The following is a 27,412-nucleotide window of genomic DNA, read 5'->3' as shown; positions in this document are numbered from 1 at the left end:
AACCAGTTTTTAACCTCCCCATCAAATTTCATAAGTTCTCTTTTAAGTCATTTTGGCTGCTCTTTGTTTTTATTTTCAGCTGATGTAGCCATTTTAGCTGATACCACTTCTAACACATTAGCATTAGCCTGCAATCATGAGCACATTTCTGTCTTGCACCATCCAATCTGTCCCTAAAGATGTCTACGTATTTGTACTCACGGTCATACTTGTCCCCTTCTTTCTCTAGCAACAAATCTAAAACTTTCTCATCCAGTGGTGCCAACTCCATTCAATAATCTATCCAACTTGGTTAGCAAGGCCTACAGGGTGTCCCCATCCATGCTGTCTTGGATTTCTTGATTTAAATTTTGCAAGAGAGAGTTGTATGACTTCATAAATATCACTCTTTCTGGCTCCCAGACTTTCATTAACCTCTCTATTTTCACAAACATGAACACCTATTCTTTAAACCAACACAGTCTTCAAGTTGCTTGAATTAATATGAATCCTGGCAGGGTTGCCACAATTTGTTAGGGATCTACACCTACCTGGTACAAGGATAACCATTTAAATACATTAACCCTGGAGTGGTCACACAGTGTCTGAAAGACACCACACTAGATTATTTCTGTCACTGCAAGGAAAAATTAAAAAATTAAAATACACTAATGTAGGCTTAATTAAGGTTATGTAACCCAATAAGAAAAAGAAAGAAAGAGTAAAACCAGGGATGAGAACAGTTGAAATAAGTTTTGAAAATCCCTGAGAAATCAAAAATAACAATGGTAATGGTGGTGGTGGTGGTGGTGGTGATGATGATGATGATGATGATGATGATAATACCATGTCAAGCTTCTTTTGGGTGACTTCAATGCTCAACTAGGTCGTGAACAGAAGTACAAGAAAGTTATAGGAAATTACCCTGCTCACAAAAGAACCAATCCCAATGGCAGAAGACTGGTGTCCATTTGCGAAAATCACAACCTGCAGGTCATGTCAACCCACTTTTGCCATCTACCCAGAATTTAAAGTTAAAAATTTCATTGTTCGTATTGAAGAATATTACAGTTAAAATTGAAATAATTGATAAAGAGATTCAACCTATTTCAATACAAAAGAATAAGAAATGTAGTGAATTACATTCTTATTTAATAATAAGTAGAAGTGGTACCGGTTTCGACCCTAGTCCAGGTCATCATCAGCCGATTAAAACATGAAAAACAATGCATAGGAAAAGGAAATGAAAGGTCAAGTACACTCCGGATCAGTAGAAGAGACGATATAAAAATGAACGGGGTAGACACTGTAAAATTTAGAAGAAGTAAAATGTAAGTCACTTAAAAGAAAACGGTGCGTAATTTTCTGAGTGGCAGTATGGCACACGCAGTGTTAGGCAAAGTCTTATAATGTTTATGAATAGCGGAGAATGGTTAAATGAGCTAGTTTTTAAACACTGTCAGGCACAAAGTCATATCATAATCGAACACATACGAAGATCGATATCGTGCAGGAGTTGAAGATGAGTAGATCTATTGAAGTGACTTGCCAGCTCCCGGTGATCACCGTGATATATTTAACATCAGGCACTGTGGTTTCAAACGCCAAAGTAAAATGGAGAATAGCTTGATGATCCAGTAATTTTCTTCAGTTGCGGGAAAGTAAGTATATAGATAAATATAATATAATTCTTCTTCTTGTTTTCGAATGGGTCTGCTATGGACCACGTTAAGCATCATTCATTTACGGTTCTTCCTCTTTCGATCGGCCCAGTACTTCTTCATCCTTTCGGAGTGGGCTTCTTTACGTTCTCGTGACCAGTTGTTGCCGGTCCGTCTTTTGCTACTTTGATCTTGGAATCCCTTCATTTTGTTGATGATTTTTCTGTATTCCTGTCTGTTGTATACTACCTGCTGTGATGTATTATTTTCCTCCATATCCTCCTTGACCCCTTTAAGCCAGCTAGTTTGTGTCTTCCTGTTCTCCATGTATTCCAGAATTCGCTTGGCTGTTCTCTATGGTGGCATTCTTTTAATGTGTCCGTAGAAGCAGAGTCTTCTCTTCCCGAAGGATGTTGTGATTTTTTCGGTCCTTTTCCTCATTTGGTCGCAGTCTAAATTCTTGACCCACTTTCCTGGGCCCTAGTATCTTCCTCAAGATCTTCCTTTCTGTCTTTTCAATGTTTATTCAATATAATTGAATACGGTAAGTAATTGTGCTCCTATAGAATTCTTAGAACAGTTAACGTGAAAAAAACAACTGTCTCTTGCATTCCTTTGACATCAAAACAGGAGTCCAACAAGGTGATGGGCTATCCCCGATACTCTTCAACTGTGTTCTTGAAAAGATCATCAGAACCTGGAGGGTGAGATTACAGGAAACCAACTACAGCCCATTAAGAATAGGAACCAAATCCAAGGGGATCGCAACAGACTGCTTAGCGTTTGCCGATGATATTGCTGTTCTCTCAAACGACATAGAAATCGCTAGAGCTCAAGTTGAAATTTTAAAGGAAATTGCCGAACAAACTGATCTGCAGATATCATTTGAGAAAACAGAAGTAATGACTAACATCAAAGAGGCTCCACCAAAACTCCATTACCCGAGTAGACAAATTCAAAAACCTGGGTGAGATCATCATGAAAAATGGACTGGACAAAGAAGCACTTCAGGAATGAGTACGCAAACTGGAAATAGCCTACCAAACATCCCACACAATCTACAACAAAAAATGCATTTCCCAAAACACCAAGATACGCCACTATGAAACAGTTCTGAAGCCAGTAGTTCTATATGCAGCCGAAACCCTGTCTCTAAATGCCAACAAAGGACTCCTTGAAGAACTGGAGAAAAAAGAACGCAAAATTGTGAGAGGAATCTTGGGATCAAAGTACAGAAATGGAATCCATCAAAAGAGATCCAACAAGGAAGTCTACAGCAAAATAGAGAAAATTACCGCCACAATCAGAAAAAGACGGGCATGGTTTTACGGTCATCTGAAAAGAATGGACGGAAGAAAGTTATCTAAAGAAATCTTTCACCTTTTTATTCAGACCCCAAAACCACAATTCCCTGGTTTAGAAATACCAAAGAAGACCTGCAAATGCTACATATCTCAGCTGAAGACACCCTTAACAGAGATCGCTTCCGGAAGAAAATACTGATGAACGGGCTAAACCAAGACGAGCAACCGAAGAGAAGACACGTTGCCCCTCGGACAGAGGGGCGTAAGGAGGCCCACTCACAAAGAATGAGGGAAATTTGGGCTCTAAAGAAGGCCAAGTTCAGCAACAAGACTTAAGTGATGATTACCAGCGCATTAAGGAAACACGAAGAAAGATCTAGCCCCAAAATAAGGGAAGAATTAGCAATAAAATCAACAAGGGAAGATAAAAAGTTAAGGCCCAGATACACAAGGCCCAGGAATACCATCGCTGAAAAATATCAAAAACCAACTAAATTTAGACCCAAAGGCGGAAAAATATAAGGAAATTGTGGATAATCAAACAAAAACAGAATTAAAGGTTAGAAGTAAAATTTAGATAAGTAGAATTCATTTCAAATGCGAACCACAACAATGCAATATCACATTACAAAAACCAAAATGGCGGTCAAAAGGCGTCACTCTGAGAGGAACACCAAAATCATTCCACTACTCTCACGTAAAATTAGAAACAAAAAGACTCACCAAAAGATAAAATTTCATAACCTAAATATAAAATGCACAGGGCACTTGCAAGATGGGTGATGTATTCCTCAGTAACTTACCACATGTAATTTCATGCACTGGTAATCACCTTTTTCCTAATTGAAACAATTAAATTTAAAATTTTACATTATTTATCTTGAAATAATCCCTTATTGGGATTCTTGTGCCGGTCTCACCCGACTGACTTGACTTAATTTTCACTATCAGTCAACGAGGCATGACTTGGCACGTCTATCCTCCCACGAACAGAAGCCGTGTCATATGCTATCCCAGTCACAAGAAAATCTGCAGGGAACAGTTGAATAGAGAAAATTACATGCACCCTGGCAGAAGTGGTTTGTGCTACCACTCACTAGGCATTAGTTAGCCGTTTCATTACCAGATGGCATAGAAATCTGTAATCAAGTAACACACTGTACTCAGAAGGTACAGAGAATGAATTTCTCCAAATAATACTCAGACAGAGTAACAGAATGTGCTAAGGTAAACTTTATGCAAACGGAAGAGTTATATAACTGTTCATAATACCTTTTTCTTTCTTTTCCACAATTAAGATTCAGAAGAAATATTAATCAATGTTCAAATTCATCTTTGTAACACAGATAACTACTAATATGTCATAGAAAGAAGATAAACAGGATATAGTTTCTTTTCTGTCCAAAATTCAAAATCAAATACGCAAGTCCATTATGTTTGTTATATTACAACATCACTATAAAATTGACACCTTCAAAAGCAACTTTTTTTGTCTTCTGTACATTTATTTATGTTGAAAATGTCAAACTACTGATGAATGGAACTGCTGTTTCAAGGTGCATCATCCACTTAATGTACAAAAAGTTAGCTGTTAAGAATGTTCCACCTCCTTCTGGCTCATTTCCCTGTGAACATAACTGCTGTAAGTATCATTTTCATGTAAGCCTACCCAGCACTACATTCTCTTCCAACATGAATGAATCTAATGCCATACAAGGTTACCTAGAGTGCACCTCAACCAACATTATCTACCATCTTCAATACAGACATTTTAGCTCCATGGCTGAGTGGTGAGTGGCTCGGCTTTTGATTACTGGGGACTCGGGATCAAGGAAACTTTTAATCTTGAATGGTTAACTAATTTGACTCAGTTATTGGGCGTTTATTCTGTCTCCAACCTACCTGACCGAGCTCGATACTTGCAGTCGCTTAAGTGCGGCCAGTATCCAGTAATCAGGAGATAGTGGGTTCGAGCCCCATTGTCGGCAGCCCTGAAGATGGTTTTCCGTGGTTTCCCATTTTCACACCAGGCAAATGCTGGGGCTGTATCTTAATTAATGTTACGGCCTCTTCCTTCCCATTCCTAGGCTTTTCCTATCCCATCATCGCCATTAGACCTATCTATGTTGGTGCCACGTAAAACAAATAGCATTATTTCATTCCAACTTACCTGCAACTCATATACTACACAAAACACTATCCTCCACCATAATAATGTGCAGTTTCCTATATATGACCGATGCTTCCCACCCTCACCATGGGGTACTGACAACATTATGCAAGCAGGTGTAAGTACCAACAGAGTTGGGGGTATGTGGTAAATAGAACACGGGTGAAGTTTAAGGAAGCGGAGATTGTTATCAGTGGAATACTGTGTAGGAGGGATATTGACTGAAATGTGACTGGGGATTTGAATGAGACTATGGAGTGGGTATGTGAGAAACTGGGAGATGGAAGAGGTCCAACATTTCAAAAAATGAAGGTGTTAATTTAAGGAAGACAAGGGTCATGAAGGGCATGAAAATGAAAGATTCTTTAAGATTCGCAACCTTATACCATTGAGGTCAAAAAGAAGAAGGGTTGACCAAGGGAGGTCGGATAGGATAGGTGAAAGTGAGGAGTCTTGCACAAGTAAGTGGAAGCAATGCCGGGACTCATCTAAGGGAGCCATGGTCGCCAACCCATGATCCCAAGGTGAGAGCCAGCACTGTGTATTGTGTCCCAAATATACAGGACAAATGCCACACCCTGCTTCAAGGCTGTATTGATGCAGTAATGATGAAATCCTCATGCAGAACTTTCACAACATCCATTAGTCTAGTAAAACTATTAAATGCAAAAATTTGAGAAAAAGGCAGATAACAAAACAATAGATTTAGAAGTCCTAAAAACTTTTGCAAGGAGAATATTGTACTTACATGTTTAAAACCAGCAAAACATTGAAAATATACAAGAAAGTATCATACAAGCGGAGGAAAACTCTGCTACCAAATTTTAGTACATATAGTGACATCTAGCATCATCATCATCATCATCATCATCATCATCTTTTTTTTTTTTGCTAGGGGCTTTACGTCGCACCGACACAGATAGGTCTTATGGCGACGATGGGATAGGAAAGGCCTAGGAGTTGGAAGGAAGCGGCTGTGGCCTTAATTAAGGTACAGCCCCAGCATTTGCCTGGTGTGAAAATGGAAAACCATCTTCAGGGCTGCCGATAGTGGGATTCGAACATACTATCTCCCGGATGCAAGCTCACAGCCGCGCGCCTCTACGCGCACGGCCAACTCGCCCGGTATCATCATCATCATCATCATCACCATCACCATCATCATCAATGTCCCACCTCAGTCGCTCGGGTGTGGTTAACAAGCCTCCTCTACTCCTTTCTCCTGCTCCATTACTTCCGCCACATCCAATCCAGCTTCTCTAATGTCCTTCCAAATCTGATCCATCCACCTTCTGTTTGGTCTTCCAACTGGTCTCCTTCCCTTATCTTCACTTTTCAATTCCCTTCTTGCTACCCGATCCTTTCCCATTCTCTTTACATGTCCGAACAATCTCAGTCTTGTTTAATTTAATTTCTGGGTTGAACCGTGTTGTACTTGTATGCACATCAGGTACAGTTTGCCGATGTTTCGAATACATTGCAGTATTCTTTGTCAAGGCGACTGAAATACCCCTACTCGATCCGAGGTAATCAGTCTCCCAGGCACCGGAGTGCACCGGAGTGCACCAGAGTGCACCGGAGTGCCTGGGAGACTGATTACCTCGGATCGAGTAGGGATATTTCAGTCGCCTTGACAAAGAATACTGCAATGTATTCGAAACATTGGCAAACTGTACGTGATGTGCGTACAAGTACAACACAGTTCAACCCGGAAATTAAATTAAATAATTCTTCACATCGTAGAAGCTTCACTTCTAAAATCTCAGTCTTGCTTTCGGTATCTTCTGTACTAACGGTTCTATATTTAGCTCTTCTCTGATTTTAATACTTTGAATTCTATCTCTTCTTGTCTTTTTAACCGATGTTCTTAAAAATTTCATTTCTACTGCTTGGATCTTACTAGGCCTATCTTGTCTCTTATTAGTTATCAGTCTTTCATTAGTTAGCAGTAAACTTTCAAATAAAAGGGGGTGCAGCAAGTCTACCAGTGCTGCATGTTACTTGGTCTTACCATTATACCTGCATAACACAGAATTGGAGATGGTCCCTCTGAATGGTTCAATACAACCAAAGGAGTACAACAAGGAAGTGCCTTATCACCTCTTCTATTCATAGCAGTTATGGATACCATTTTAAAGGAACTAAAAGGAAAAGGTAATAAAGATCTTCAAGCTCTGGTGTTTGCAGACAATGTGGCAATATGGGATGAAACAGAGAAGGGAGTGCAAAATAATCTGAATGCATTGTGTAAGAAGTTTGATGATTATGGAATGAAACTGAACCCATCAAAAACAGTAGCATTGAAAATCAGCAGACATAATAAAGAATGCAACATAAAAATACAGGACCACCAAGTTGAAGTAGTACACCAGTTCAGTTATTTAGGAAGCCTAATGGCTAATAATAACAGAGCTGAGATAGACATAACAAGCAGAGTAACCAAAGGCTCTAACTTTTACAGTATCGTTAGACACCTACTATGGGATGAGAAGGTCCCACAAAGAATAAAAATGACCCTGTACAAGTCATATTTCATTCCCATCCTTACATATTCTCTGGAACCTGCACACTGACATCAATGGATTGCAGTAGGATTCAAGCCTGTGAAATGAAATTTCTTAGAACTGCCCTCCAAAAGACCCGACTTGATCATGTGAAAAATGATGAGATCCGATCTAACCTAGGTCTAAATGAATCGATGGAGGAAAGACTTAGGTCATCTAGGCTTAAATGGTTTGGGCATGTTAAACGAATGAATAGCACAAGGTTACCATGTGCTTATTTGGAAAAGAGAATAACAGGTAGAAGACCAGCTGGAAGACCAAGAAGAAGATGGATGGACCAACTGAGGAAAGACGTGGAGAGAAGAGGATGGAATTGGGAATCTGTCTTGGACAACGAAATGTTTTTGAATAGGCAACTTTGGAAAACACTTGTTTTCAAACACAATAACCGGCTCACTGGAAGGACAAACCGATGATGATGATGATGATGATGATGATGATGGTGGTGGTGGTGGTGGTGGTGGTGATGATGATGATGATGATGATGATGAACACAACCTGAAGTTAAGTTTAAAAAAAAAAGAGGAAAGGAGAAAATTAACTTTTCCCACTGTGATTATACCATGAAATATTTTGATTTTTAACTATGTCTACTGAACCTAAACTTTATTTTTGTTCTAGAAGTGTAAAAATCTTATTTAGTGAATTTAAATGTTGATCAATGTTGATTTTGTTTCAGATTAAAGAGCACAAGGAAAATATGGAGAGGCTTACTGAAAAACAAAAGGGATTGGAAAATGAACTTGCTACAAGCAAAGCATTGGTATGTAGTATACTTACTTAATATACAGAACAAAGTAATTAACTAACTAAATACCAGTGAATATTGAATTTTCATGACCGCATTGTAATCAGAATCGGGTTTCAACCTATTAGGTCGTGTTACGTACATTTATTACATGTTGAAGAGATGTTAAGTACAGAATAAAAATGGCTGACTGGACACCAGTGGGATCTCAACCCACAACCTCCTGATTTTGCGTCGGTTGCCATTTTTGTTCTGTACTTAACATTTCTTCAAACACATACTAAATGTACGTAACACGATCTAATAGGTTGAAAGCCAATTTCGATAACTAAAAACCACATACACACATGCACATATATGAACACACAAGGGTTTCCTCTATGTCCCATTGTGCAAGCTTCTTCTTCTACTTCTTTTTCTATTATCATCATCATCATCATCATCATCATCATCATCATCATCTGATCAATGGTCAAGAGTCTGACCATGGTCAGGGTTTGCACAATTCCAGATGTGATCTGGAAAGGTGATAAATGAAATGTCATATGATATAAAATGCTTGGTGGAATGAATAGTATGATACAACAATACTATGCTGGCATAAAGCCTGGATGAATGATCAACAACAAAAAACAGAAAGCTCTAGAGAAAAACTAATCAATGCTAGACAATTAACGGCTAAAGAAATCAGGAGAGTTAAAAGAAATTATCAGAAGGAAATATTAAAATCTATTGATGAAGCTTCCAATCGAAATAAAACAAGAGACTATTATAGGACATTTAAACAATACCAAAAAATATACTCCCCATACTCTCCCGATGAAAGATAAGAATGGAAAGGTGGCCCATAATGATTATGACAATGCAATAATTTTGGCTGAATACTTCAAAACATTACTTAATAGCGATGAACCTGAAATTTATTTTGTATTTGATCTATTTCCAAGAAACAAAACACCTTTGGAGAAGGTCATATCACTGGTTTACGATGAAGTAAGTGCAGCTATTGATTTGCTGAAAAATTGTAAAGCAGCAGGAGAAAATCAACTAGTAGTGGAACTCTGGAAGAATGCAAATATACAGACTATTCAGATTCTACATAAACATCTCACTGACATTTGGAATACAGAAAATTGCCTGAAAAATGGAATGTTGCAATTATACACCCAAGCCAAAAAAAAAAAGTGATATATAAGATCTTAGTAACTATCGGGGAATTCCTTTGCTAGATATCACCTACAAGATTTTCTCTAAGATCCTCTGTTCCCGAATCCATGACCAGCTTGATAGTGAATTGGGTGAATATCAGGGTGGTTTTCATCCAGAGTAAAGTTGTCCAGATCAAATTATCAGTCTCAACTGGATCATAAAACATCAACATATTAGGAGCAAAAATTTAGTTATCACATTTGTTGATTTTCAAAAGGCTTATGATACTATCATCATGAATCATTACTGCATATCCTTACTGAATTTGGTCTACATCGGAAACTTGTTAACCTTATTGCGGTCACTCTGAGAAACACAAAGTCTAAAGTAAGGTTCGGAAATGAAATCTCTGAACCATTTGAAATTCATACTGGTCTTCGACAGGGTGATGGATTATCCCCATTGATGTTTAATTGTGTGCTGGAATAAATTATGCGTGAATGGAGTAAGGTATGTCCTCCGACTGTTAAGATTGGAAGAAATATTCAACTAAATTGTCTTGTATTTGCTGATGATCTGGCGCTGTTAGCAAATAGTATAGTAGAAGCAAAATTTCAAGTAGAGGAACTAGGAAGATTGGCAGCAATGGTTGGGTTGTTGAAAATATCTTTTGAGAAAATGGAAATGATGCCATTCATTAAAGCTGACACTCCCCACATTATATTAAATAATACTCAGAAAATAAAAGATGTAAATAAATTTAAATATCTTGGTGAAATTGTCACTTGGAAAGCTAATGAAAAAGCATCCATAGATAATAGAACTCTAAAATTGAGACGAATGGAGGAGGATAGGTTACCTAGGAGAATAATGGACTCAGTTATGGAGAGTAAAAGAAGTAGAGGGAGACCAAGATGACGATGGTTAGACTCAGTTTCTAACAATTTAAAGATAAGAGGTATAGAACTAAATGAGGCCACAGCACTAGCTGCAAGTAGAGGATTATGGCGACGTTTAGTAAATTCACAGAGGCTTGCTGACTGAATGCTGAAAGGCATAATGGTCTATAATGATGATGTATGTATGATGTATCCACTTAGTGGGGTGGGGGGAGGGTGGAAGGACTGATGAATGTGTTGAATTATTTTTATGGGGATACTTATATCTCAAAAACTGAAGATATTACAGGCATGGAAATCAGTATTTGGTATGAAAACCTACAACCTGTTTTCCAGTCAATGACTGGGTCAGGGATGGGATGAATGAAGCCCCCAACTTGCGTTGAGGATGGGAATTGTGCTGGCTGCTGAGGCCTGTTGCACTCCTTTGGGGCAGTGATTCATGACTGACAGATGAAGTGAAATGGAGAGTGTTGCTGGAATGAAAGATAACAGGGAAAACCAGAGTACCTGGAAAAAAACCTGTCCCACCTCCGCTTTGTCCAGCACAAATCTCGCATGGAGTGACCAGGATTTGAACCACGGTATCTAGCGGTGAGAGGCCGGCGCGCTGCCACTTGAGCCATGGAGGGGTATTTGGAATCTCCTTTAAAAATAAAGAAACATGCATTTCTTTTGTTTTCAGCTTGAGACAGGACTGTTTCTCACATGTTGCATGTTCCAGAGTTACTGTAGCTCTTGTCAGTAGCCTGTTCTTCTTAGCCCCTAAGGGCAGTACCACAAATGTGGTGTAGGGTAATGGCACTATATATCAAACGCCGTTTAAATATCAAACAGTTCACACATCTCGTTGCAAAGAAAGGATATCGAAAAGTTTACACAACATCTGAGATTTCTAAATTCACCCTTCTAAACTTAGCTTTATGACAATTGATAGGTCAAAGTCGTTACCATGTTGGTGAGAGCGGGAAAGTTTCAAAACTTTGGAGTTGGCAGGATTCTGATAAGCTCGTTGTATTGTTACTAAGGTGCAATGCCCCTGTGACTACCTGTTTTTGCTGATAAAATAGTGTCTTTGGAAGTATCCTTTAAATAATAGGTTGCATTAACATACATACTTGTTTATTAATTTCTTGTATTGTGAGTTTTCGCCTATCTTCATATTTATTTCTAAAATAAAATACTGTTTGATGTTTGACTCCCATTTTATAATATTGCAAGGACGTTCGATAAACGAGGTTCATTTAATACAAAAAGAACCTTTAATATTGAACACCACTGAAACTTAATGGGCTGATTATGATTTTAATTTGTAGTATTGTTTTATTTGGTGCCGAAGTCCGGATTTCTGTGGTTGTGACTGCTGAAACGTCTATCTGTAACTTGAGAGGGCCTGAATTTGAACCTCGTCAGGTATAGTTAGATTTTCTTTACAATGTCTGATACCGTAGATTGTTCTAATCACTTTATTTAACAATCCTATCACTATCCAAGGTTTCTCGTTGTTGGCAAATAAAGTGGCATCAACAAGAGGGGTTGTGTTGGGGCAGTTACCCTGCACTCTTTGGAAAAAAAATAAAAAACAATTTTATTACATTTTAGCCATTTAAAACTAGAAAGCAGAAAATAATTGTTATTGCAGTTCTTGTTTATTTCCTTAAGTGCTCAGAGCTTGACTATGGTCAATATTAAGATGCCTAATGGGGGAATTGTCCCAAGAGCCTAAGTTAAACCTGTTGAAATAATGAAACACTGTCAGTATTCATTATCTGCCTTGACTGAAGCTGTTCGACAGGTTAAGTCCGGTATGATGTCGCAAAGGGGGAAGGCAGGCATCTAAAACATACCAGGTCCCTTTAACAACGTTAAACGACAAACTATCTGGATGTCAGAAGATTCAGACTACCCTTGGGTGGAAGCCGTTCCTGAGTTAACAAGAAGAAGAGGGTCTTAGTGAATGAGTAATCAACATGGCTAAGGGAGGATTTCCATTGAAGAAAAAGAATTTACTTGACACAGTTCAGCAAATTGTGCAGTCATCAGGAAGGAGCACACAGTTTAAATATGGAAGACCTGGTAAAACCTAGTTCAAATGTTTTATGGGACAGCATCCTTCCCTGTCTCAGAAGAAGGCTAAAACCATTAGCAAGGACAGGGTTGCTGTCTTGGAAGAGAGAATATGTAGTTGGTTTTCTGGACTGTCGTGCTACCTAGAATCTGAGGATGTAAGATCAATTATGGAAGACCCAAGCAGGATCTTCAATGCTGATGAGACAAATTTTCTGTTCCATAAGGTGTCAGGAAAGTACCTTGGAATCAGAGGGGAACAGCTTCAAATTACGGTGACCTCTAAAAAGAAAGAAGGCATAACAGTGCTTGGAAATTTCTCTGCCGATGGGCATTGTGCCCCAACAGTGATCATCTACAGCAACATACAACTTCAGCAACTTATCAAAGATAGTGTACTTGAGCCTTGGATCTACGAGAAAACTGAAAGTGGCTGGATGAAGGCCCCAACATTTCTGAACTACCTTCAACACTTTAGGTCATGGCTAGAGGTAGAGAAAATTACGCTTCCTGTTATTTTATTTCTTGATGGACACACAGGAGTCACTTACCCCTTCAAGTCAGTGAATATTGTCATGATCATGGAATAATATTGTGCTGCCTTTTCCCTAACACTACCCATCTTCTGCAACCAACAGATGTGGGGGTATTTGCACCTCTAAAGAGAGCATGGAAAAATGTACTTCAAGATGAGAAAATACAAACTCTCTGTGCATCAGTAACCAAGGTAAATTTTGCACTCATGTTAAAGAAAGTTTGGGATGATACTGTTAGGCCAGATATTGTGAAAAGCACCTGTCATAAGTGTGGTCTCTTTCCACTAGATCCCAACGCTGTGGACTACACAAAATGTGTTGCAGATATTTTGAAATCTCCAGTGGGAAGGCAATGGCAAGAGAGTGATGAAGGCAGCCCATCATCCCTTTCCACTTTTAATCAGAAGCTAAAGTTTGTGCTTGATGACCTGAAAGAATTCTTGCCTCCTCACATTCTCGATAAGTTCAATGACAAACTAAGACATGATAGAGAAGAACAGAATGATGGGGAACCAGATTTGTATGCTTATTGGAAAAATGTTACTACTCTGTACAATGCAACATGTGAAATAATATTGAGTAATCAGAATGAAATGATGACAGACATTTCATCAGAAGATGATGGTGATCAGGGAAGGGATAATTTTACGTGAAATGATGAAAGTTTAGAGGTGTATGCACCTTCTCCCAAGAAAGATCTTCCTGGTGCCATCATTTTGAAGAGTGGAGTAAAAGTTCAAAAGCCAAAAATATTGAATGGGCATGAAATTGCTTTAGAACTTGCTTACTCACCCACCTCAAGTAGTAGTGAGGATTCTTTCAAAGATGTTCTCAAAGTTCCTCAAGTACAAGAAAAACCTCATCAGCTTAGATTAAGGAAAACATACGTGATATCTTCAAAGGAATACCGGGAAGAATTGAAGAGAAAGAAAAGAAGCAAGGAAGACTAAAGACATGTTCTGCTCTCTGTGGAAGGGTAGAGATAAGAAACTTCTTTTTTTTTTGGTATGTTTCTCGTTGTTGTTGTTTGAGTCATCAGTCCATAGACTGGTTTGATGCAGCTCTCCATGCCACCCTATCCTGTGCTAACCTTTTCATTTCTACGTAGTATGTTTCTCAAGATAGTTTAATGTGTATTAATATTGCCTCCTCTACTTTTGTGATTTATATTTAAGAATCATTCTGTTTTGCTCTGTAACGATCTCTACTACTTATTCTGCACTTTATTCTACCTTCGCCTGCCCTATTTTCTTTGACCGCTTCGCCGTCATCGTCTCTCTATACTGCTGCGTCCGCCTGCTGCTCTCTGGTTCTCTTCAACATGTGACCGTAATGTCATCTCCTTCTGATGTTGCGACATTTGCCGCCTATTGCCACGTATGCTGTATACATCTCTGTGGACACAGGATTGTGACGTGGCATTTCTCAAACATGCTGGCATTTATACTTATAAATTTCTAGACTTTTCCTTGCTCCTTTATATTCATGGGCTCCACCCCTCACAAATGGAGTCTGTTCTCGCAATGGAGTGGTGGAGCACCGTATATCTGCATAACATCTGCTGTTTCTTTAGTGAGCAAGAACTATGAACTTATTACTTCAACTTCATATTTATTAGGCTAACTGGCCTCTACTTGTCTTTATTCTTGCCGGCTTACACCAGTGTTGACATTATGCTAACAGACTCCAATTTTCTCTTTGCTAAATACAGATTTTACCCTGGACTATGAGAATTGTTACCTGCATATTCACATGGCCTTCTTGAAGTGAATTACTATTCCACACATCTGAGACTTTTACGACATACTACCCCGGCGAAGGATATATTTCCCATAGTTCATCCTTGTTTCCATTTCCCTGTCCCTGCTTTATTTTTATCCTCATCTTACATTGGAGTTCTTTCAATTTCACTATATTGTACTCTCAATGTTTCTGGTTCATATTCTCTTCTTGAAGCATATATATTCTTCAAACATTGAAAATGTGGCATATTTTTGCTCGCTACTCGAGCTTATCTTGCTATTCATAGGCAATGTTCTTTGGGCGTCTTGTATCCTATCACAGATGTTAAATTGTACTACTTGTTGATTGTTAATATATATATTTATTGCCTTGTTTATGTATTATTTTCTTTCTCTTGCCCTTTTCACTCCCTCTGGGTGGTTCTTATTTACTTGCTGCGCACTTCCTTTTTATGGACTCTGCGTTTCTGTATTATCACAATTTATATATTTGCCTAATTGCTAGTCTTCTGGCTAGCGTTGATTACTGACGTGCTACACATTATTATATGCTGCTGACCCTTTTAATATTTTCATATATTTATACTATATCTCGGCCCATATCAAGTTTGGTAGCAGTGCATATCGACTTCGACAGTAGTAACCATCATAAGTTATATAGTAGTCCACCACAGCTCATGTTATTACAATCATATAGTGTCTAAAGTAAAGTGATTTATAATAAATATTTCTGTTCAGTATTTAAAACCTTAAAAGTGTTCATGATGATGCTTGTTGTTTAAAGGGGCCTAACATCTAGGTCATCGGCCCTGTTAAAGGTGTTCACTGATCCACCTATTCAATACTTTATTTCCACTTAAAGTGGTTACATAAACACAATAACACTTATTTGGGACATGATCTGCCCTTAATTTAGGGCAGCTTCTGCCTAAAAATAATCTTCAAAAGTACATGTAATAATACAAATAGAAGCTAAAAGATTAGCTAGGTACTAAAATTTGGCACATACAAAGTGAATATTGATACATTAATAAAAACGTGTTAATGGAACACTGTCAATGATCATACTAAAACTATCTTGTAAGAGACTAAAACTTCCTCCATTAAAAATATGTAGTTCTAATTAAAATGGTTCAAATAAAAATGTTTGTGGATTCACCAATGTGATAATGCATATATTCCCAACAATATGAGGGCGTAAACAGAAGCACAAAAATGTATGTCAGGTACACAATATGTTCAAGGCCACTATTAAAGTCATAAGCGTGAAGGTATTAAAACATTTATTGGCATGACATGACATATGTTTATGTGCTTATGTTTACACCATCATTTTGTTGGCAATGTATGCATTATCACATTGGTGTATCCACAAACATTTTTATTTGAACCATTTTAATTAGAACTACATATTTTTAATGGAGGAAGTTTTAGTCTCTGACAAGATAGTTTTAGTATGATCATTGACAGTGTTCCATTAACACGTTTTTATTAATGTATCAGTGTTCACATTGTATGTACCAAATTTTAGTAACTAGCTAATCTTTTAGCTTCTATTTGTATTATTATATGTACTTTTGAAGATTATTTTAGGCTGAAGATGCCCTAAATTAAGGGTGAAACATGTTCCAAATAAGTGTTATTGTGTTTATGTTCCACTTTAAGTGAAAATAAAGTATTGAATAGGTGGATTAGTGAACACCTTTATTATTTTTGAACTGTAAATTTTCAATATGGACTAATAATGAGGTTTATAACATGTAATTTAAAACCTTGCTGTTCGATATATAAAAATCATGGTTGATAAATAAGACCTCACTGTTCGATATATAATGCAGACCATTTGATATATGAAGGAATTCAACTTTTTCATTTAAGAGCGCCTCGAGGCTACCAGTTATACATTTTAAAAGTCTGAACAAGCTAGTTGCAACCAGGGGATGTTTCGTTAAGGTTCTATAACTATTTCAGAGGCCCGTTCTTCACTGGAAAAAAATACTGATCAATAATTCATAGAGATAACCCTAAGTGTTCGATATATAGTGCTCAACCTTACAAATAGATTCTGGGGTAAATGTAACAGACTCAGTTTTTTGCTGAGTTTTTGTACTTTAGGGATTTTCTGATAATGTCTTAGTGCAGTACTGAAGAATGATTAGTTTTGTCAGATTACAAAATCCTTGTGAGCAAAGCTGCAGGTAACAACAAGTAGCTAGTAATGTATAAATTAATTACACTGGAGGAAAATGAAATCCCAACACCAAGAAGACATTACTGTAGAGAAATACAGTTTAGGCTAAGCAATTGTCTAGGTAACATATTTATTTGATTAAAGTTTCCAGGTCACAGGTTCAAGTATGCACGAGAAGACATGCGACTTGGTGGTACATTAATAACTGCAGTACCGGGCAAGTTGGCCGTGCGCGTAGAGGCGTGCGGCTGTGAGCTTGCATCCGGGAGATAGTAGGTTCGAATCCCTCTTTCAGCAGCCCTGAAAATGGTTTTCCGTGGTTTCCCATTTTCACACCAGGCAAATGCTGGGGCTGTACCTTAATTAAGGCCACGGCCACTTCCTTCCAACTCCTAGGCCTCTCCTATCCCATCGTCACCATAAGACCTATCTGTGTCGGCGCGACGTAAAGCCCCTAGCAAAAAAAAATAAAAAATAACTGCAGTAGTTGCCACTATTTTGAATACAAGCATGCAAATGTGCATGTATTGTATTGTACAGGTGCCGTATGTCATTTTGTGGGATGGAGTTCCATGCTTGTTGCACTTGGTCAGTGAAATCAGCAACAGTTAATTCTGCTATTGGATGATGCTGAATTTTTGTCCTATAATGTCCCATATGTGCTCAATGGGTGAATGGTCTGTGGATCTCACAGGCCAAGGCAACTGCTCGACACTCTGTAGAGCATATTGAGTGACAGCAGCGGTACGAGAATGAGCGATCCTCTTGGAAAACCTCCCCTTGAATACTGCGAATGAATGGCAACACAATCGATTCAGTCACCAGTCTGATGTACAGATCCATTGTCAATGTTCTTGGGATAATGACGAGAGTGCTCCTGCGGTCAAAGGAAATCGCTCCCCAGGCCATAACTCCTTGTGTAGGTCCAGTGTGTCAGCGCTGCAACAGCTTGGTTCCAAGCACTCACCTCACCTCCTCCGTACCAACCTACAGCCATCACTGGTACCAAAACAGAAACGGCTCTGTTCTGAAATCACAACAGGTCTCCACTCCTCCCTCGAATGAGCTCTAGCTTGACACCACTGAAGTCACTGATGGCAGTGATTTGGGGTTAGTTGCATGGATCTTACAGGATGTCTGGCTCAGAGCTGTCCCTCGAATAATCAGTTTGTTACATTTTGCTGTCTTTCTGACCCTAACTTGGCAGGTTTGATCCTGGCTCAGTCCGGTGGTATTTGAAGGTGCTCAGATACGTCAGCCTCGTGTCAGTAGATTTACTGGCATGTAAAAGAACTCCTGTGGGACTAAATTCCAGCAACTTGGCATCTCTGAAAATCATAAAATTAGTTAGTGGGATGTAAAACCAATAACAGTAATTAATTATTACTATTTCACTGTGTCACCCTTATGCCAACTGAATCCGTAATGACCATTGTTATCAACACCGATGCACTGTGGATACATCCCTGCCAAGTCCTTCTGAAATATTGCAGAAAGAAAATCCACCTTCTCATAACCCTATTACATTGCCTCGTTCAAACTCAGTGAGCTGCTGATACGGTCTTCTTTGTCTCCTTAAAGGCATGTTTGACTCACACCTACCTCACAACGTCAACACTAGATGATGACTAATGCTCATGAAGTGTACAGCGTGTATTTAAAGCAAAGTTGCTTTGCAAAGGTCATAGTGGTGCTACTAGCACCACTCTTTATTGACTACCACACAAATGTGAATAGGGATCGTCTTTCACATGTGCAAACACGCCTCTTGAATTTCGTTTATCTATCACAACTCCTTCTTTGTTTTGAGATTTTATTTGCCACTAATTTAATTTCTTGTCAATTATCAAAGGGAAGATTTTTTCCCCTGAATATTTGGATAGTATTTTTTGTCAGTTTTCTGTAACTTTCAGTAGGAAATTTTGGAATGTATTTTAAAATTCAATATTTTCATTCTGTTCACAGCTCAAGAAGTATGAGGGTAGTCCAGGTGTTAATGAACTACAAGACAAGATGGAAGATCTGAAGAAGCAACTTAATGAAAGTGAAACAATGGTACAGTTGGCATGGGCTGTCATATTAGTCAACATGTTTAACTTGAGCTCGTCTATACTTTATGCTGATTATTGTGTGGATGTATGCACTGTGGATACATCCCTGCCAAGTCTTTCTGAAATATCGCAGAAAGAAAATCCACCTTCTCATAACCCTGTTACATTGCCTCGTTTAGTCATTATCATTATCATTAACAGCAAGAAGGCAGCTTAGTAATGAGCGGGAAAACTAAAACAGTTCATCCTAAATTTGGTCAGAAGACCATAGAGATCATCAACAGTTTCAACTATAACAGCAGCCATGTCCCATCTGATAACACCATCAAACAAGAAATTGGCAGACAAATACAAACTACTTTGCAGTTCTTCTCTTCTGTTGAAATGGCTCTTATCCCCAGTTCTCAAAAGTCATACTGCATAAAATGCATATGGTACCATCATGACATACCAACTTGAAGCAGCTGCCTTGACATGTCCAGAAAATAGTAGACTTCAGAAATGAAGTTCCTCCACTCCTATCTACAGAAGACAAGGGGAGACAAAATAAGAAATGAGGAAGTTTGCCATCAGTTTAGGTTGGAAAGGAACTTGCTTGCAACATTCGAACTGAATAGCCAAAATTGGTGGTGATATTAAAAGAATGGCTCCTGACAGGACTCAGGAATATACATTGGTTAGACTGTCTCAAGCAAAAGACTGAGAAGAAGGCCTAGAAACATCTAGGAAAATAAGTATGGCAAGGCCTAGCCAAGAGGGTCACATAATAGCTACAAGGTGAAGTTTTACAATATATCGGGGACACGCTCTCTCTCCATTCCGGACTACGACACTCCACAGCAGCTCCAAATATTTTTGCTCAGCCTGGTGGGCCTCATCTCTATCTAGCTACCTAGCCGATGTAATAAAGCATAACGGCCTGACACCAAGTCGGTAGTCGGCCTCCCCTACAAACATGCACACCTCTCTAATCCCCGATGTGGATCTGGAGCTCTCTGAAGACGACATTTTCATCGACCTCCGCACATCCGGCGTTCCAGTTGACAACATCTATAGACTGGAGGATGGCGCAACTTCCACACCATCATCGCAGATTCTAGTATATCTAGGCAACAATGACGACCTGCGACGACTACAAGACTCTGCAGCGACTATTAACCATAGAACCTATGCAGTGGTGCCCACTCCTTCGTATATCCTAGCCCAGCTATCCGCAAACCCCTCTATTGTTCCCTTTGCCAACGTGTCTCAACCCTGGATATCACACCAGCAATCATCGCCTTCCTTCTCTACAACTACAACCACCACGACCACCACAACGTCCGCCTATACCCCCTCCCCACTTCCAGTTACTACTGTCACGACCTGTCACCCTTCGCCCGTAATGTCATCTTCCCTCCCAATTTTCTCGACTCCTGCACCCCAGCAACTCCCTACCACATCAGTGCCTGCGACTTCGACCGGCACCGCTCCGCCACTACCACCTCCACAGGACAACATCACAGCCGCCGCCACGTCATCTTCGCCCCAGCAACCACCACCAGCCTTCCACACCATGTCAAGTTGTGTTCTCCGTGGGATAGCACCGGACATCTCTGAACGGGACATCATACAGGAACTACAAGCAGAAGGCGTTCCAGCTTGACGCGCATTCCGGATTCACAACGTTAACGGCCCCACATATATGGTGCGACTCCATCTTCCCACTCCAGATGACGTCCACAACATCATTAGCACCGGCGCCCGAATCCAAGGACATCGATACCGAGTGGAGCCTTCTCGCTCCCCACCCTCAACAGTTCACCAACCCCACAACAACACACATCGTCGCCCCCGGCCTGGCCCTCCTCCTGTTCCACCCCCTCAACCCTTTGGTCCACCCCCTCCCCAATCTAGTCACTTCCTCCCACCCCTACCAACATTAGATATAATCTGCCGTCTCACCACAACTCTTAATAACATCACCGCTACTCTCCACCTGCTCTTTATACGTCTTCCCCCTGGCGTTCTCTTCTAAACTTCTCCCATTGCATACACACATCTCCTGTCATTTCCCACTTCGTCTACCCACCTTCCTTCTCCATCGCATCTCCTCGACCCACTCACTTCTCTTGGCCAGAGAAAGGGCATAACCCTTTAGGTGGCCCGCCCTACCCCTTCAGGGTGGGGAATGAAAACATAGGGGGAAAAAAAATGGCTACAAATGTACAGCAACTATGGCTGGATGGAAGAAACTGGAAGAGGCTAATTTATAACTGTACCTGGCTTGCTGGAGTGGATAAATGATGATGATAATGATGATGACTCTTCATCATTTATTATTTTTAATGTTCCTGTAGGAGCTATGCAAAAAGGAAATAATTCATTATTCTGTTTTATATTGGGTTTGTTCATAAGTTTGTAGCGTTTTTTCATAAGGTTATTAAAAATATCAGATACACATTCGAGGAAGTTAATCATCAGTATTATATTCTCCTTTACTATTTATAACAGTCTGCCGATGCTGGGGTAACTTTTCAATTCTGTGCTTGTATAAATCATATGATTCTTTAGTCGAAGAACTCGTCAAGCCATGTTTGGAGCGCAATTGCATCAGAATGGTTAATGCCGAAGTATTTTTGTTTTGTGAGTTGGTACTCTGGATGCTACGGGTTTATTTATCATTGTCATTTTTTATTTGTAGCTCAATATTTGTATTTGAAGTTTTGTCACATTGTGAGTGGAGCTGTGGACACTAGAAAATGGAATGCCAAGTGGAGAAATTGGAATATTTTCTACATATTCTTCACTTTGAGTTCAATAGTGAGGCAAAAACAGCAGAGGTGGCCAGAAACATTTGTGCTGTGTATGGGGATAATGCCATTGGAGAGAGCACAGCAAGAAAATGTTTTTCTCATTTTAAGGAGAATCATTTCTATTATAAGTTCACCTGAATTACTCAAAACACTGTTCATTTCCTTTTTCCCTCCCTTCCTAAGATTCTTTATTACTGTCCAGAAAGGTTTCCCTGCTGCTTGACCTAGCCTTTTCAGGTTGTTACCAAAATCTTCCCATGACTTCTTTTTGGATTCAACAACTATTTGTTTTGCTCTGTTTCTTTCATCTACATACAAACCCCTGTCTGCCTCAGCCCTTGTTTGGAGCCATTTCTGATAAGCCTTCTTTTTACGTTTACAAGCTGCTCTCACTTCATCATTCTACCAAGATGTTCACCTTTTCCCATCTTTACACACAGTTGTTCCTAGGCATTCCCTTGCTGTTTCTACTACAGCATCCCTGTATGCCACCCATTCACTTTCTATATCCTGAACCTGCTTACTGTCTACTGTTCAAAACTTCTCACTAATCATATCCATGTACTTCTGTCTAATTTCCTCGTCCTGCAGATTTTCTACCCTTATTCTTTCGCAGACAGATTTCACTTTCTCTACTCTAGGCCTAGAGATACTTAGTTCACTACAGATCAGAAAGTGGTCTGTATCATCAAAAAATCCCCAGAAAACTCGTACATTCCTAACAGATTTCCTGAATTCAAAGTCTGTTAAGATATAGTCTATTATGGATCTGGTACCCCTAGCCTCCCATGTGTGGCGGTGAATAGCCTTATGCTTGAAGAATGTATTCGTAACAGCTAAACCCATACTAGCACAGAAGTCCAGCAAACGCTTCCCATTCCCATTAGCTTGCATATCTTCCCCACATTTACCAATCACCCTTTCGTATCCTTCAGTTCTATTCTCAACTCTCGCATTGAAATCGCCCATTAGCACTATTCTAACCTTGCTGTTGACCCTGACCACGATGTCACTCAATGCTTCATAAAACTTGTCAACTTCATCCTCATCTGCACCCTCACATGGTGAATACACGGACACAATTCTAGTCCTAATTCCTCCAACTGACAAATCTACCCACATCATTCGCTCATTCACGTGCCTAACAGAAACTATGTTGCATGCAATGGTATTCCTGATAAAGAGCCCTTCCCCAGACTCTGCCCTTCCCTTTCTAACACCAGTCAAGTACACTTTATAATCTCCTATCTCTTCCTCATTATCTCCCCTTACCCGAATATCACTTACTCCTAGCACATCCAGATGCATCCTCTTTGCTGATTCAGCCAGTTCTACTTTCTTTCTTCCATAAGCCCCATTAATATTGATAGCTCCCCATCGAATTCCACTTCGTTCGCCAAGTTGTTTCCAAGGAGTCCCTCGCCTGTCAAATGGGAGTGGGGCTCCGTTACTCCCATAGGTCCGAGGCTTGATTAAAATGTTCTGAGCCAATCAATAGTTGTATTAAATACTGTTGGACCCACACAACTAAATTTGTCCAAGTCCGAAGCTATGTCCATTTTAAACACAGATTTCCATTGCATTTGCTGAGTGTATTTTATCTCAAGCTTTTATGTGTCACTTTTTCTGTGTATGTCTTTTTTCTTTATGTTATTTTAGCTGATGACCTCTAGGCTAGGTCGAAACATGTCATATGTAGCTTTTTAGTCAGACCATTTCTCAAATGCAAACATGTATTGAACAGGTGGACTTTATACAGTTACATTCTTTTAGAATTTTACATAATAATGTAACAAAATTATTTTATCCCTATAACAAACAGTAGCATTGATTGAGAATTAGAAGTAGTGGGTGGGGCAAAAAATTTACAGACATCAAAAAGTACCCAGGTTTGTGGGATATACCAGGTGGAGAGTGGACAGAGCGGGGGGAGGGTGTCCATCAAAAGTGGAAGGAAAAAAAAGCTACAAAGTGGTAAGTTTTTGATGCCCTCTGAGTGAATTTCGACAAGGAGGTAAAGACGGACAGTTTTCCAACTTAAGTGCGATGATATATATATTTTTTTTTTAGATTTTGATTAAACTCTCCCCGAAGGAACAATATTACACATGTATTACAATTAAATAGAAGTTCGGCGTGCTTATACAATTAAAAATCATTTAGTATTTGGCTACACACTAAGAAACTAACAGATTCTAAACAGACTGCCAGACTGATGAATGTGCATGGCAAGCGGGTGAATCATACCTCAGAGTCCATGACCTTGGCAAAAAAATGTACCCCTGCTACCTTTCCTCGCAGCAGTGCAAAGTCTCCACTACTTGCTGTGGCGCTATACAAATTGGTTAGCAGCGACGAACAACATTTTGTGCATATTTACCCTAATACTTTTGTTAATAATTAAAGAAAATAAAGGAAAAAATTAGCTAATAAGATAACAGGACTTGTACAAATTGCTTTTTTTGCTGAATAATTCCTACAATTCCTAGTTTCAGCCAGCTAAAATGGAATAAAAATGTAATGTTTTCAAAACAACATGTTCCCCCCACCCCCAATCACTGCTACTGATAACAAACAATGTGGTACTGTTTAAAACAATAAATAAAACAGCTGCACAACAGTATAAGCAATCCCACTTTCCAATGGCTTTTCATGGCATAATTTATAGGTGGTTGCAGTTTATTTAAAATATGTAAGTCTTAAATTCTAAATAAGATAAAGGAGGCACACGCTTCCCCTAGTGCACTGTCACTGCGTTGTCCTGCATAGGAGGCTTGCAGTGGTATCTCAATGGCGCACTAGTTCCAGCGTCTTAGAAAGGTGTAGCATTCATACTGATGATCCCACTGCTACAGTGGGGTGAAACGCTGGTAATTTCACGACTGAAAAAGCCTAAAGACTTAAGAATTTATGAAATCATGAATAAAACAACTGTCTACAGGATCAGTTATTTTAAATTTCATTATGAGTGTATATTCTGTATTCACGGTCTGTTTAGCTATGTTCGATTTTCCAAACATTTATAGGCCTAAAGCATATTTGTTGTGTGCACTTGAAATTTTGTGTTTTTTTATACTGTCTGCTAGATGATTTAAATCTGTCATTCCTATTTTGGTCCATTTATCCTCCCCTCCAAACAACAAGCATGAAAAACATTACTATGAATTGTTCATTTTGCAGCCACAAAACCAATTACTGTATGTTCATCGTAGACAGATGAATTGAACTTATTTTTATAGAGTCTGCTTTTACTTTCTACAGTCTTCACTATGTTTAGTATTTGTGAAGGATATCCTAAATTTTTAATATCTAGCTACTCTTCTACTGAATGTAAGCTGAAGGGTAATATCAGAAATTTGGAGACTAAATTCAGTGTGAAAATGCACTACTTGAGTCACAGTTAAATTAAAATAGCAGGAACATTGCACACTCCTAGCTTCTACCTACAAGGATTGCAAGTCAACTGCAAACCAGTTTCTCTGGACAAAGCTTTACGACACCAGGAGTGCAGAAGCTAGTGAGATACATGTACATCAGAAGTGAGTGGAGAATGCAATCTGCCATTTGGCTACAAAACAAATATGCACCACCCTCACTCTGAAGGACTGAACAGAAACCAGGATGTGAGGATGTTGATGCAGAGAGCTTTAAATGAATGAATCTCTGCTCAGAAAGAGTAACTTGAAATCTCTAATTAATTAAAAAATTATAAAATGTGGTGGTTGCGCAAACCAGGCCAGGAACTGCCACTGCCTTTTTCACAATGCAGTTGGTAACAAATAAATGCAACAAAAAGATTAGGTTAAGTTTATCTTACCGTACATCACTCACATGTTTACTAGTGTCATCATAACTCAGTCTGATGAAAGGGTCAAGTGTGGTAAAAACTCAGGTGAAATGGACTCTTTGTGTTTTACTCTAGATCTACTAGATGGCAGTGTAAACTGAATCTTTCTTGGCTGACTTTTATTGAATTATGTCAGGTAAACACCAAATGTGTCACATGTCAATATCATAGGACATGGGCTATTGAATGGACTCTTTTCCACCCTTCAGAAGTCTGACTACCTCTACCAGGTTTGAACCTGCTATCTTGGGATCTGAAGGCAGGCACTCTACCTTAATCAAGAGGCTGGAGATAGCTGGTAATATCTATGGGCAGATACAAAAGGTGTGTATTGTTTAAAGTCAGGTTGTGTTTATGTACAGCACACTGATCTGACAGAAGAAGAATTTTTCAGTTTTAGTAAGACATTTTCCTTTCCAAACAAATCAGCCAGTCTTCAAACAATAATTTGCCTGTCAACAAGGCATTTTTGATGCCCTTTAAATGTACATTAATGCTTTATATTTTTGAAACACCGTGGATTTTCAAATTTTCTCATTGGAGTTAATGTTTCACTTCCATCAGAATTGCAGCACAGTAGGACATTAATCCTATCTTCAATCAACTTCCCACCATGACACTTGTCCTCTCTAGAAATGAAAGTCCTTCTAAATTCTGCATTGAAGAATAAAGCAGTTTCATCCACATGAAAATACATCCTTCGCTGCAGGTGTGTTTATTATATATGCTGCATTTTCTTACCATTGCTTGGCATCTGCTGTATTAACAGATTTCACTTGTCCGCACACAGCTTGCCATGTTATGTGATGATGCTCTTTACATTTCTGGAGCTATCCTTTTGAACACTGAATTCTAGCCATATGCTCAATGCCAGGTCATTCTGCTTTAGCTTTTAAAACCTTGCCATCAAGTGGAATGTTGGAATTTACCACATGGCCTACTTCAGCAATTTGTCCTTCAAAACCAAACGTTTGACATCTCGAATCCTCATTTGTTTATCCTCATTTGTTTATCCGCATTCTGTCCTTGCATTTCTTGTACTTCAATTTTCTCCCAGTATTTTAAATATGTCAAAAGTGTGGACAGCAGAATACCATATTTCTTCACAATTTCTGTTTTGCTCTTTCGTCCTTATGTTCTCTTATAATTTTTGGCTTTTGACCGAGTGTCTTGGAAGAATACTGTCTTTAGGCCATTTTTAACACAAATTTATACAATAAATAGAAACAAAAAAAATTAATAAGCTGACACTGAACCTCAGTCATATACAGTATCTTTGCTCAAAGTTTATTTCCTTTTAAAATTTAAACAGTACAATGAATCAGTGCACACTCGCTTGACACAACCTTAATTTATGTAACATGCCATATAAAACTGACACACATGATCTTCACTCATAGATTACTTTTACTTGCACTTCGGAAACAGTCTGCACTTGGTAAAATCACGATACAGATTGAAGTGGCTGATTAGTATGGTATTGAGTGAAACAGTCACATCAACAATAAAAGATGAGAAGGGACATAATTGCAATGATTTCTATGTAAAATAGTAGTTTAGTGATAATCTCTCACCAATTTCCATTTACGGGACTGGATCAATATTTTGAATGTCACTTTATTCATATTTTGAATTAAACAATTCAAATTACATGTGAAAACATATTTTGCAACCTGGGAACTTAAAGAGTACATTGAATTAGACATTAT

At 38.9% G+C, this 27,412-nt stretch overlaps 2 protein-coding genes across 2 annotated transcripts in view; both read left to right on the top strand.

The window, feature by feature from the left end:
- The window catches only part of LOC136877769 (golgin subfamily A member 6-like protein 25), a 123,075-nt gene extending 103,797 nt beyond the window's left edge, over positions 1 to 19,278 (top strand). The window contains exons 9-10 of the mRNA XM_068228740.1: positions 8,358 to 8,441; positions 18,976 to 19,278. Coding sequence (XP_068084841.1) covers positions 8,358 to 8,441; positions 18,976 to 19,278 — 387 coding nt within the window. The remainder of the gene's footprint in view (positions 1 to 8,357; positions 8,442 to 18,975) is intronic.
- A 6,611-nt stretch (positions 19,279 to 25,889) lies between these two features.
- Positions 25,890 to 27,412, top strand: part of LOC136877768 (golgin subfamily A member 6-like protein 6) — a 229,152-nt gene continuing 227,629 nt past the window's right edge. Inside the window, exon 1 of the mRNA XM_067151973.2 lies at positions 25,890 to 26,027. Within this exon, the coding sequence (XP_067008074.2) occupies positions 25,890 to 26,027 (138 nt within the window). The remainder of the gene's footprint in view (positions 26,028 to 27,412) is intronic.

This window comes from Anabrus simplex, chromosome 7, assembly GCF_040414725.1.
Source record: "Anabrus simplex isolate iqAnaSimp1 chromosome 7, ASM4041472v1, whole genome shotgun sequence".
Classification (NCBI taxonomy): Eukaryota; Metazoa; Arthropoda; class Insecta; order Orthoptera; family Tettigoniidae; genus Anabrus; species Anabrus simplex.
Note: the sequence above shows the minus strand (reverse complement) of the source record. Positions and strands in the feature narration are given on the sequence as shown.